Below are 13,954 nucleotides of genomic sequence, written 5' to 3'. Positions count from 1 at the left end.
CAAGGAGTATTCTGCAATTACAGAATTACACATTTTAAAAATATTTATTACCTCTTATTATTTAATTTGTTCATACGCTGTATTTTGATTATATTCTTTCTTCTCTCCCAACTGTTCCCAGATCCTCCCCACCTCCCTACCCACCCAGCTTCATGTTCTTTCTCTCTCTCAAACAAGAAATCTAACCGTGGAAATGAAACAAAACAAAACCCAAAAAGGCAAAAACATCAAACCACAACAAAAGAAAAGCACACACAAAAACGTGGAATCCCTCCATAGAGTGTGATTGATAGTTCTCCCTCACTGTGGGAAAACCCGCTTTCCCTCTCCCAGGAGGTACCAGTTGAAAATACCTTCTTGACTAGGGGCAGGACTTTGTGCAGGGATTTTTGCCTGGCTTGAACCTGTGCAGGTCTTGTGCATAATGTTACAGTCTCTGTGAGTGCATACGTGTTTCTTCATGTATATTTTCAAATAGATCCCCAGGCCTTCAATAGAGGAGTGTGATGTAGACATCCCACTTAGGACCGATTACTCCATGGTCCTCACTGTTCACATGTTATCCACTTGTATGTCTTTGTGTTAATTACCATCTGCTTCTCTGATAAGAGTTCAGTGACACATTGATCTATGGGCATAGCAATATGTGTTAGCAGTTTTTTTATTAATATGGTCCTTCAGTAGAATAATAGTAGTAGGTTTTCCTATAGGGCCCATGACTTATCTAGTCCCAGGTTCTAGTGTCAGGTATGGGTTTTTGACATGGAGCAGACCCTAAAGCCAACAAAAAGCAGTTAGTTACTTCTATAACATTTGTGCCACTGGGTTCATAACTGGATGAGTTTGATGATTACTTTTCTCTTCTGATAGTCTAGTCTGTATAGTAACTTCCAGAACTATGAACATTAGTCAATAGGGGTGAAACTTCTTGTTGAGCATTAGCTCAAGTTCTTTATGTTCAGTGATGTAAGTATGTATTACCATGAACAATAAAGTCTTATTGTCAGGTTGTGGAGGGTAATCAATATAATTGGCAATAGCATGTAATGTTTGAGGGTAATCTATGGTATCCGCCTTGACTAACAACTCAAAGAGATGCCGTTCATTCATGGAGGCCTTTCAAAAGACCTTGACTATTAGCTGACCCTGCCCATATCTCTCCTTCACCCTGTTCTCCCATCACCCGTCCCATTTAATCCTCCTAGTTTAGCTTCTTCTTTGCATATAACACCATATTCTATTTCCCCTTCTTTGGAAGATCTCCTCTACTCCCTGGTTCTTTACTAGTTACCTAATCTCTGAATATTCTGAAAAAAAAATACATATCTAAATCTTAAAAGCTAACACCCACATATAAGAAAAGATCAGGCAGTGTTTGTCTTTTGGGGTCTGAGTTACCTTACGATGGTTGACTCCAGTTCTACCCATTTACCTGCAAGTTTCATAATTTCATTTTTCTTAACAGTTGAATAATGTTTCATTGTGTAAATGCGTTCCATTTTCATTATCTAGTCATCAGTCTATGGATGTATATGCTATTTCAAGCTTCTGGCTTTATGAACATTTATAAGCAAGCATCTGTGTAGTAAGATACAGAGTCCTTTTAGTATATTCTCAAGAATGGCATGGCTGGATCTCGTAGGTCTATTTTCATCTTTTTGAGGAAACTCTACACTGACTCCCATAGAGATTGTACAAGTTTTCACATCAGCCAGCAGTGAAGTATTCCCCTTTCTCCACATTCTCACCATCATGTGCTGTTGTTCGTCTTACTGATCTTCTTCATTCTGACTGGGTAAGATGAAATCTCAAAGTAGTTTTAATTTGAATTTTCCTGGGATTAAGGATATTAAACATTTAGAAAAATATTTCTCAGCCATTTGTGCTTCATCTTTTGCGAACTCTCTTATTCTATATCCCGTTTTAAAATTAGGTTATTTGTTTTCTTGATGTTCAGTTTTCTAAGTTCTTTGTATATTTCAGATGCTAACTCTGTTATAATTGGAAATTATTTTGCCTATTGTGTGGACTGCTACTTTGCTTAAAGGAATGATTATGTTCTTTTAAATCAGCATCTTTTGAGCTTCATGAGGTTCTATTTACTTAATGTCTATGCTATCAATGTTCTGTTCAGAGATCTCTTCCTGGTCAATAATTTCAAGCCTATTCTTTACTTTCTTTTCAATCGGAGTCATGATGTCTGGCCTTACATTGATATCCTTGATTCTTTTGGAATTGATTTTGTGCAGGGTGATGTATAGGGGCTTGTTTTCATTCTTCTACATGCAGCTTCTTGTCTGACCAGTAAATATAGATTTTCAAAGTAAAAATTAATGTAACATACTTCTGGGGGATTACTGCTAGTGCTGTGCCTTCTGGAATTTTCTCAGCACCTATATGAGCTTAAATATTACAAGTGCTATCCTAATTGCTTTTTTTCACTGTGACAAAACACCATAAGCAATAGGAGAACAGCGGAAAGTTCACATCTTGATCCATTAGCAGGAAGCAGAGAGAGAACACTGGAAATGTTGCAAATCTGTTGAAGCATCAAAGTTCATCCCAGAGTGACACACCTCCTCAACAAGGCACACCTCCTAATCCTTCCTAAACAATTCTACAAACTGGGGACCACGCATTCACTATATGAGACTGTGGGGACCATTCCCAAGCCACCACACACAGCTTCTTCCACAGTAGCAGGGAGTTGAAATGAGCACGTTTTGAAGCCCAATATTGCTCTACCTAATTATTGTTTAATTTTTCTAATTTAGATACGAGTCTGGGCCCGAAAAGACGACATTGCAAATGGAAATGTAGACTTTGCTGTGAACATCACAGGTCCTATCTTCTCATTTCTGGAGGATTTGTTTAATATCAGTTATCCACTTCCAAAAACAGGTGAAACGTTTAAAAAGTTTCAGTGCACAATATTTTTGTTCTGCAGGCCCTGTGTTGAAATCACATGATACATTAATGAAGCTTCAAGGGTATATTGCAGTCATTTAGCTTTTATTTTGGAATTAGCCTCATTCACCATGGTGTTTGATGTTTCCAAAACACACAGAGATCTGACTGTGCTTTCTCTGTCTGGTGCTCTGTATCTAGTGAGTCAAGACCATTTTTATTTCAGTTCCCTTGAGGGTTTCTGGTGACTCCTACTCTAGATGGAGCTTTTAAAGCTCTCTTACACTTACATATAGCACTGTGCAGTGCTGGGCTCTGTATTCTTTCAGCTAGCAAGCTTGCAAGATTTTAGATGTTCTTCAGCAGTGATTCATTGACCTAGTACTAATTGTTATCTATAGATTTCTTCGTAAAAATTAGGATCATGTGTGATATGATCCTTGAGGATTTGTGTAATTATTTTATCTCTCATAGATCTGTATGGTATGCCTGTAAAGTTTTGCAAGCCGTTCAGCTCAGAAAGTTGCACAAAGTTGCTCGATTTTTTTTCTTCTGCTTAAATTGCACGTGTCATGTAAATTTATTTTGTTCCTCCATGTTTCTGAAATCTTGAGAACGCTATGCTCTGCCTACATGGGCAGATAGCAGAAGAGGGTGGGGAGAAAATATTTGGGATGTGAGATTCTGCAGAGCCTTAGGGGGAATAAAGGGCAGAGGGCTGAGGAGCAGCTTAAGCCTGCAGAACTGCAGAAACCCCAGTTTGCCTGTCATATAACGAGCTGTCGGCAGCAGGCATCTGAGCTAGTAAGCAGGCTTCCTCGCTCTTCCATGCTGGAGGAGCTAAAGGTATCTAGTCCTTGCCAGCAAAACAAAACGAAATAAAGATATGCGCATTAAGTGAGATTCCAGGGTAACCCTTGTTCTTGCATGTCATCCTGTCCACTCACCAGACACTTTATTTTTTTCCCTGACCCCCAAGCCACTTACTGCCTTCCTACTCCTACTCGCCAGGAGTGTACATGACCATCGTCTCTAGTGGAACAGTCTTTAGGTAGTGTTACCCTCCAACCTGTCCTTTTATGTGAAGCCAGAGTCTTTGCAGAGAAGTAGCTGATCATGTTAAAGTCCTCTGTGAAATCTCTCTGCAGCTTTCCATAACCATGAGGATGCGGTCTGAACCGCAGCTGTGTTTTTACAGTGATGTGCCAACCTATCCCAAGAGTTGGGCAGTTTCCTACTAAGACTGGGGCCCGTGTAAAGTCTCTGCACTCTCCTTGGTCCTCCAGTCTCTTCACACCACATGCAATTTGCACATCATGGAATGTCTTTTAATTAAGTGGATAATTAACCCTTCCTTTTTGTTAACTCGGACACACACACACACACACACACACACACACACACACACACACACACACACAAAGGTCTTTCGTAGGAGGATTGGTGAATGGTGAGGCACCCACATACAATAGAAGATTATACAGCAATGGAAATAAAGCGCCTTTTATAAAGTTTAAAACCCAAAATGATTTTATATAATGAAATAAAATAGAATATACAATCTATTCAAAGCAAGGGAACAGTAAATACAAAATGTGACAGAAAACAGCATAAAAAGTTGGAAATTTTATCATCCGGCCTTTTACAGAAAAAGTTGGCTAATCCCAGCCAGTTATAAAGGGTTAAATGTTAGATCCATGGTTGCTTCTATTGTTATTTTGAAATAATTAGTTAAATGTTTGCATAAAATAATGCAGAATCATGTGGTAATTAGTGATGATCGTTTGTTTTCTAAAAACCCAATGATTTTGCTTAATTAAACTGTATTCATTTGAAATTTTAAAATGTTCAAAAAACAGTCATTAGAAGGGGCCTAGCAAGGTGGCTTGGTGAGTAAGGGCACCTGCTGCCAAGCTGGACAGCTGAAGTTCAGACTCCAGGATCCACAGAGTGGAGGAGAGCACTGACTCCCGTGGGTTGTCTTGTGATCACTCTGTGTGCCATATATGTGTGCCACTATACATGTACACTTGCACACACACGCATGCATGCACACATGTGTGCATGCAATTGCACAGACTCACATGCATGTAAAAAGACATAATTTCAGGAAATTTTAAAAGTAGTAAGTCTCTATAAGAATTGATTTCTTATAGCTGTCAGGGCCAGACTCTGAGTGCTGATTGCATCGAGTACAGGGTTTCCTGGGAAAGCAAACAAGATTGGTTAGCAGAGGAAATCTAGGGTCAACAAAAATAACTGAGTTGGGCAGGACAGCAGAGTTTTGTGCAAGGGAAGAGTATGGATTTGGGGTTGGGATGAGTGTTGGGGAGGAGGGGTTTAGAGGGATGGGCAGTGTCACTAAGTCTGATGCATGCTTTGAGACAGGCTGACTCACCGGGCGAGGGAAGGACCAGGATTTAGCCCATCTTGTCTTCTTATTGTTGAGTTTTGAGATTTTTCTAGATTTGAGCTATGAGTCTCTCATTAGAAGTATTTGATCTTTGTATGATTTTCATACAGTTGTCATAACTTATTTTCTGTTTTTTTAAAATACCCTTCTCTTTACTCATGTTACAAATTTCATCTAATCTTTATTTTTCAGTAACCTTATGACTTTATTTGAACATCACTTATAGCTAAAACAACATTTTATTAGAAAAGATGATTTACTTTTTTCCTTACTTAAATCCACTTAGATATACTTGCCCTGCCTGCTTTTGACAACCGTGCAATGGAAAACTGGGGGCTGCTGATATTTGATGAAGCATCCTTGTTGCTGGATCCAGATGATGAGACAACGGAGAAAAGGGCCATGGTCTTGTCCATCGTCTCCCACGAGGTTGGGCACCAGGTACCTGGTGAAATATTCTCCCTTATTTCACAGCGCGGCATTTTCTAGTTGTTTCCCTCCAAGCAGGAAAACCAAGAAATACCAGCCACACATCACAGCTGGGGCAGCACGGGAATGCTTGAAATGTGCATAGAACAAGGATTGTCCAAAGTGTCATTTCTTATTGCAACCCAGGTGATACAAGCAGCTAACAACTGCCATAAGAATTTGGTTAGATACCAAGATACAGATTTGTTGATTTGGGAGGTACTTTTCTTTCCATCTATGCTTTCTCCTGCCCTGTTCAGCTTGGATAGAAAACGACGCAGCTGCATTACATCACAGAGTATACACACGGTTGAGTGATTCATATGTGGATCAAATCACAGTCTAAAACACAGTATCTACGTACAGAGAAGTCCTAACTAGGCTATGAGGTGCAAGAATAGCAGGGGGTAAGTGAGAGCCTAGGACTTCAGCTTCATTGAACTAAACACAACTCGTGGGCAAAGCCAATGGTCTATGTTCAGCTAGCCAGCCTTGTGCTTACATATCAGTTTTAAAGCAAGGACTGCTTCCAGTGTCCAGAAATGACACAATCCTTTCTGAGAAGTGCACAACTGATATCTTCTCATGTGAAAACAGCAAGTTATGCTTGGGAATTCTGCTTTCAAGTTTTGTTATTGGTGGCAAATGACATGTACATCCTTTTGTCATCTTACCTCCTTAGTGTGTATTTGCAGTAAAGACAGCTTAAATTTTAGAAATATCTTTTTCTCTCTCACATCTCCAAAAGTGGTTCGGGAACCTGGTGACCATGAGTTGGTGGAATAATATATGGCTCAACGAGGGCTTTGCATCTTATTTTGAACTTGGAATAATTAACTACTTCTATCCCAACCTCCCAAGGGTAAGTAACTTGAGCATTTACCCCCAAGTATAAAAATAATGCATATTCATTGTTGGAAAATCTATAAAACACAGACAAATCCAATAACTACTAATTACTAAAACTATCAAAGGTGAGTCATGATGATTTTTATGTTATTTTTCTTGCAAGATTTTTACTTATTATTTTTGTTTAAGTGATATTTATACTGAAACTTCTTTTGGCTTAAATTTTTTCATATTCAGCTGTGTGGTAGTGGTGGATCTCTGTGATTTGGAGGCCAGGCTGATCTACGGAGCAAGCTCCAGGATAACAGCTCTATATAAGGAAAGGCTGTCTCATACCCCCAAATTTATATTTATTTACTTATATAAATAAATAAGCTTGTGTGTTTCAAGTTCATAGGCCATAGCATACCCGTGGAGGTCAGAAGACAACTAGTGGGAGTCCATTTTCTCCTTCCAGCACATGGGTGTGAGGCCTCGAACTCTATTAGAATTGGAGGCAAGTGTCCTTCCCCACTAAGCCATCTGGTCAACCCCATATGGAGATTTCTAATGCTGGTATAGAAGGGTGGCTTAGTGAGTAACACCATTTGCTATTTAGGAAGCTGAGGCAGGAGGATTTAAAATTTAAAAAATAACTTGTTTTATACAGCAAAGCACCATCTCAAACAACAAAGTTGTTTACCCATTATTCTATGCTATAGACTTCTCATTTCCAGAAGAGCATATTTTGCCAATAGCCTAGAGGTAACTAATACTTACTGTCAAATTGACAAGGTCTATACTTACCCAAGAGGCAGTCTTCTGGGTAAGCATAGATAAGAGTATATATAAGCATATATAAGATTAGCCTTTGGATGTACCTATGACCTAGATTAGGTTATTATCTGGTATTATTTTTAATCTAGATTAGATTATCTAGAGTGGGTTAATTATGGTGGAAAGGTCCACTTTAACTATGTGCAATACCATGCATGAGGGGCCTAATTGAATTAAAAAGAGAAAGTGAACTGAGCACTGACATCCGTTGCTCTCTGCTTCCTGACTGTTCATGAAATTTGCTTTTGGTAGTATAGTATATCTTGTCACAATAACAAATCAAGTAACTCATACAAGCCTAGTAGATGTTATTGCTAATCAAAACTTAAGATAGGAAAACAATGGAGTTGACCAGAACATTAACTGATGGAAGTAGAGAAGAATTTTAACATTTACCTGATACTGGTGTGTCATGTGGCATGAGAAGTCAGCTCAAGTTCCATTGGTAGGGGTTTTAGGCTTTACAGGGCTATCAGGGGCTAACCCACCCACCAGGGTGCAGACAGCATATCCATACAACATCTCTCCTAATCTCTGTTCTTTTTTTATTCAGCCCAAATTCCTCTTTGGCTGTAAATTAGTTTTCTTTCTAGCTTCACATCAGAAAGAAATTGTTCTTGCCATGTGCCCAAGGGAAAGTCAGTGTCTTGGACAGTCCTGTGGCTCCCAGTACAGTGTAATAAAATGCTGTCTCAGAACACATGAACTGCAAACACTTGGATCTAGTCTGTGGATGTCTTTCCAGTTACTATGTCAGCATCATTGTCAATTTATAAGTCTAGTGTGATTTTTGCTTTGTGAAAATGCATGGAAAAATACCAATCAGTTTTAAAGATTCATTGAGTCAATCGACAACACAATGTAGTGGATTGGAGCTACATAGAGACGGTGCAGGGAACCTATTTTAAGAGAAATACATGACTCTTAGGAATCACACTTCTACAATTAACTTATTAAAAATCAAAACAAAAGCAAGAAAGCAGGAAGGAGGATGGCCTGTCGTTTTGTTGCCCAAGGAATTCTGGTATTTGGGTCATTTTGTAATTCAGACACTTTTCAATTATTCTTTCACCATTTCAATGTGGGTTTTGGAAGCTATCTTAGGGATTTTGGATTTTATATTTCTGTAACCCTCTGAAGTTAACGTGACTCAATCTTTTCCTTTATAGAATGAAATCTTCTTTTTTAACTTTTTACATGGAGTCCTCAGAGAAGATCATGCCCTGGAGTCTAGAGCTGTGTCCACTGAGGTGGAAAGTTTCACAGAAACAAGGGAAATAAATGAACTTTTTGACATATATACGTACAACAAGGTAAAAACATATTCGGGCTTTCTTCTCTTCTAATGCAGAGAGTTGTGTAGAATGGAGTCCAAGGACAATAAAATGCTACATGGTTAAAGTAACTTTAATCTTATTGCCTAATAGATGTCAGAAAATGCCTTAGTCAGCCTTCACTTAGCAAATAATTTTAGTGAGGTCATATTAGATATTGGGGACATGTACTATTATAAACAGATTTACATACCTCAATGCATTGAAAGTAAACTTTTCTGGGTTTCTGTGGCGGGGGGGGGGGACTTGCACGCATGCACGTTCGGATGCCAGAGGACAACTTTGTGTGTTGTACCTCTGGAACCATCAACCTTGTTTTTGTGAGACATACTCTCTCATTGGTTTTTGTGAGACATACTCTCTCATTGGCCTGGGGCTTGCTGATTGGTTAAGCAGGTAGTCATCTAGAACTAGGAATCTCCTGTTTTTCTTCCCAGTTCTAGGATTACAAACAAACACATATGCTTAGCTTTTTTGTACATGGATTCTAAGGATGGAGCTCAAGTCCTCCTGCTTTCTTGCATAGTGAGCACTTTACTGGCTGAGCCATCATCCCAGCTCCAAACTTGTGCTTTGTAGAATCTTATTCTTACATGCAAATATCAAAATTCAAATATTTTTGTATACCCCAGCTCTTTGTATGTAGGACATTTGTTTGCTCTTCACTCATTGCTATTTTATTAACATATCTGAGGATAATTTAAACAGGGAATTCAAGAACAAATTGGGATCAAGAAGTATAGCTTGAACAGTGTTTATAAAAGTGGAAAGTGTCTGTGTTGAAACACTGAGTTTTGTTCAGCTGATGAGTGGCTTTGCATGTCTTAGGGCGCATGTATGGCCCGGATGCTCCACAGTTTCCTGGACCAGCACTTGTTTGTCAATGCACTTAAGGTGAGTTGCTAAGAGTGTCTCCAGGTAACAGCAAATGTTAATTGCTTCGGCATCCTATTGCTTTAACCCCAATTCCTCTCTCTCCGCAGTCATATTTGGAGACATTTTCCTACTCAAATGCTGAGCAAGATGACCTATGGAGACATTTTCAAATGGTGATTGTCCTTCTTGAGACACTTTATTTCTGAGTAGTTTTGTCTGATATCTTACAAGAGCAGGAGGCCATGATTGAATGACTGAGCCACAGCAACATGACTTTTCCCCATTTATAATGCCCCCCTTAGGTCTCAGGTGCTTCTTTAGTCTTCACTCTACTTCTGTGCCCAAATTAGAGAGTGATCTATTAGATCCCTAAATATTTGCTCAATGAACACATGGATAAGTGAACCAAGAGCCATTTGTATTGTCAGTGGTTCCCTATCTGTATATTCAAGCAATCCAAGATGAGAAATGGAGAAAGTTCTGTTTGTACTGAATATATATGGACTTATCTGGGGCCATTATTCCCCAAACAATACAATATAATAACTATTAGGTTCACATAGTATTTGCATTGTGAAGGTATTACAAGTCACCTGTAGATGTTTGCAGGGCATGCTTCCGTAGGAGCACTTTTATATAAGCACATCAGCATTCACAGATTCTGTTGCCATGAGTGTCCTGGAAAAAAAAAATCCCCTCTTAGACTCTAGAGGAAAGCTATGTAGAGACAGACAGTTCTGAGTATCAACCATTGGGGATTACCATATGAAGAAGCAATAGGATGGCTATTTCATTTCATTGGGTGAGATTGCTGCTTCAAAAGATTTTGCTGATAAACCACGTCTTTTTGTGATGCTTTTTTTTTCTGATCAGGCCATAGATGAGCAGAATATAATCCATTTGCCAACAACAGTGAAAAGCATAATGGATAGCTGGACATATCAGGGTGGCTTTCCAGTCATCACCTTAAATGTGTCTACGGGGATCATGAGACAAGAGCCGTTTTATCTTGAAAAGGCTGAAAATCAAATTCTTGTAAGCCGCAAGTAGGTTATTTTGTTCCTCTATCATCACTAGATTTGGGGTTGAGCAACAATGCAACAGAAACCAGTCAGCAGTGAGGAAGTATATTGCTTGCTGGGCACACGCCCTTCTGCTGGGCCACTCCCTGAAGGGCTGGCACTGTGTATTAGGGTGAGGCAGAACCCTAAATACTGATCAAGGCCAGAAGCCTGTAACTAGGGAGCAATGTGTGCACTTACATGGGACTCAGAGTCACATGAGTGACCTGACCATCAGAATTCTATGAGTTCCTCATTGCCCATCAGACAGATGAATCATTTGGGATTGTGGGTAATAAACAAGAAGATGATGTCACTAGTAGCACAACTTTTCAGAAAAAAAGAGGGTTCTGTTGCAGTCTTTTCCCTAGACATAGAATCGAGAGGTAGCTACATCCTTGAGGGGAGTGCTGTGCACATGTGTGCATGTTGTGGAATGCACACAAATGCATGTATATTTAAAGCCATATCTGCAACTTCAAAATCATAGCCTTCAGAACTGATTCAAATGCTGGCTTCCGCAAACGTCCGACTGTGTGTAGGTCTTACTCAAGTTCTCTGAGCTCCATATGCATTGTCTGCAACATAAGGAGAATGGGGAGATGACTCAGCAGTATGCAGTAGTGAGTGGTAGCATGCTACTCATCGCCTATGTCTTCCTTCCTCCTGTTTCTTCACCTAATTGCTAACTTGCAACTGCTTTAAGTAGGTAGCTTTCATCATCACATCTCATTGTAGCGGATATCAGCATGAAAGAATGATTTTCAAATACTAGGAAACATTTCAAGAAGGGGCTGGCAAGGTTGTCCAGTGGGTTTGCCCCCAAGCTTGGCTTGATGACATGAGTTTGATTCCTGAAATCCATGTTAAAGGTAGAAAGAGAGAATAAACTCTAAAAAGTTGTTGTCCACCTCCACACATTCTACACACACACACACACACACACACACACACACACACACACACACCAATGACAATAACAAATCAAATAGTCCCACTCTTTCTTCAAAACCCAAGGGGAGAGAAACCGACGGTGAATCGACTCTGCACTCTAGTGTCCCGAGTCTTGTGAGAAGCGGGCAGTCTTAGGTATGCAGACAGATGCGGACTCACAGCTAAAGGACTAAGATGCCAGATGTGAGAACAGGAAGAAGGCTGGAAACAGTTGCCTGCACTGCACCTTCCCTAAAGACTAATGCAGTCCTCGTGGTCAGCTGACTCACCCAGTTCACAGCCACCAGTGAGGGAGGAAAAAGTAGACGTCCAGTAAATGCAAACGTCGTGGCTGATGCCTGTGGTCTTGCTTCAGATGGGGAGAAAGCTCGAGGCTGAGAGGCATTCTGAAATGTTGGCAAGCTTTTCCTTTTGAAATTACCCTTCCACTTGCCAGGCATGGACAGATTTGGGTCTGCCTGAAGCATCTGAGTAACCCAGAGTGAGGCCAGGTGGCTATAATTTAGTAAAATCAGCCCTTCAGTATTGCAGACAGAGGAAGTCTCAGCAATTGTTTGTGTTATAAGAGGTAAACCTATAAGAGACAGCAAGAGGGAGGGATAATAATGAATCAAAGCAACATTGGCTAACAGAAGCAGCAGCAAGTAACCCCAAGGGGCAAAACCCCGGGTGCCTGCTGGGTTTGACCGTGGACTTAGAGGTCTGGTATTTTGACATCTCTTTAATTTGGGCCGAGTGTGTATATTCTTGTGTGTGAAAATAACTAATTCTTTTCTTTTCTTCCAAAAAGTAACACATGGATTGTGCCTATTTTTTGGATGAAAAATGGAACCACACAACCTTTAGTGTGGCTAGACAAAAGCAGCAGTAAGTAAACATATGTGTGCATTATATGTGCATATAAGTACATCTTCATGTATACATGTCTACGAAAACAGAGACGAACATGTTAAAAACGTCGAGTGTTTGAAACCTGATTATTGAACAGAGCTTTAAAGACATACTTCAAATTAAAAGTAATCATACATGAAAATTTAGTTAGCAGGGCAGTGGTAGGACACACCTTTAATACCAGAACTTGGGAGGCAGAGGCAGGTAGATCTCTGTGAACTTGAGGCCTGGTCTACAGAGAATTACAGGATAGGCAGAGCGGTTATACAGAGAAAACCTGTTTCAAAGGAAGGAAGGGGGGGAGGGATGGAGGAAGGAAGGAATGTTAGTCATATGGCTGATCAGTATCTACTTAAGAGCTATCTTAACTTTTATCTTACTGGCTTATTTTCTAGAAGTATGAACATGTTATATTAAAAATGTACTGAGGCCGGATGATAAAATTTCCAACTTTTTATGCTGTTTTCTGTCACATTTTGTATTTACTGTTCCCTTGCTTTGAATAGATTGTATATTCTATTTTATATCATTATATAAAATCATTTTGGGTTTTAAACTTTATAAAAGGCACTTCATTTCCATTGCTGTATAGTCTTCTATTGTGTGGTGGTACATGCCTTTAATCCCAGCACTCGGGAGGCAGAGGCAGGTGAATCTCTGTGAGTTCGAGGTCAGCCTGGTCTACATATCGAGTGCCAGTATAGGCTCTAAAGCTACACAGAGAGATCCTGTCTCAAAAGTCAAACAAACAAACGAAGTACTGAATTTTTTTTTTGATAGTGGTGTTCCCTGAGATGCAAATTGCAGATTCTGATGACGGCTGGGTGATTCTAAACCTCAATGTGACTGGATATTACAGAGTGAATTATGACAAGTTAGGTTGGAAGAAATTAAGCCAACAGCTTGAAAAAGATCCTAAGGTATGCGCTGGTTTTGGTGTTTTAATCAAGTGTCGTCCATTGTCATTTGGAGGATGGGCTTTCTGACCGAGAGCACCTTGTCTACCACCCATGATAGAGACAGTTTTATTCTCATTCTTGGGAAGGACTGATTTTGTCTGAATGTGTATTTTGAACATTCTTCTTGCCTTTCCAAAATAAGTTTACCTTTTGAAATGAGACAGAATATGTTTTCCGAAGTTACTTCGATGCTCAGCTCCATTTTTCACTTTGCAATGAAAATATCATTGTTTTGAGTCCATGAGTATTAGAGACCAAGTAGGTAAAGACATACCTAAAATTTCTAAGCTTGCAATTGGTACACAGTATACACTGAAAATTACTAATTTTATTCTTGAAAATTAGTCTTCTCAATCAGAGGAGCAAATTTACTTTGTAAAATATCAATAGTCCACTATCACTTTAAGTTATTTTTTAAAAATCTGT

At 39.5% G+C, this 13,954-nt stretch overlaps 1 protein-coding gene across 2 annotated transcripts in view; it reads left to right on the top strand.

The window, feature by feature from the left end:
- Positions 1 to 13,954, top strand: part of Lvrn (laeverin) — a 55,179-nt gene that overhangs the window by 17,512 nt on the left and 23,713 nt on the right. For both annotated transcript variants that reach the window (XM_005069136.3, XM_040741840.1), the window contains exons 4-12: positions 2,775 to 2,901; positions 5,607 to 5,761; positions 6,537 to 6,650; positions 8,623 to 8,766; positions 9,616 to 9,681; positions 9,771 to 9,836; positions 10,537 to 10,709; positions 12,469 to 12,545; positions 13,350 to 13,489. In XM_005069136.3, coding sequence (XP_005069193.1) covers positions 2,775 to 2,901; positions 5,607 to 5,761; positions 6,537 to 6,650; positions 8,623 to 8,766; positions 9,616 to 9,681; positions 9,771 to 9,836; positions 10,537 to 10,709; positions 12,469 to 12,545; positions 13,350 to 13,489 — 1,062 coding nt within the window. The remainder of the gene's footprint in view (positions 1 to 2,774; positions 2,902 to 5,606; positions 5,762 to 6,536; positions 6,651 to 8,622; positions 8,767 to 9,615; positions 9,682 to 9,770; positions 9,837 to 10,536; positions 10,710 to 12,468; positions 12,546 to 13,349; positions 13,490 to 13,954) is intronic.

Source organism: Mesocricetus auratus, unplaced genomic scaffold (genome assembly GCF_017639785.1).
Source record: "Mesocricetus auratus isolate SY011 unplaced genomic scaffold, BCM_Maur_2.0 Super-Scaffold_6730, whole genome shotgun sequence".
NCBI lineage: Eukaryota > Metazoa > Chordata > Mammalia > Rodentia > Cricetidae > Mesocricetus > Mesocricetus auratus.
This window is presented reverse-complemented; position numbering and strand designations above follow the sequence as displayed.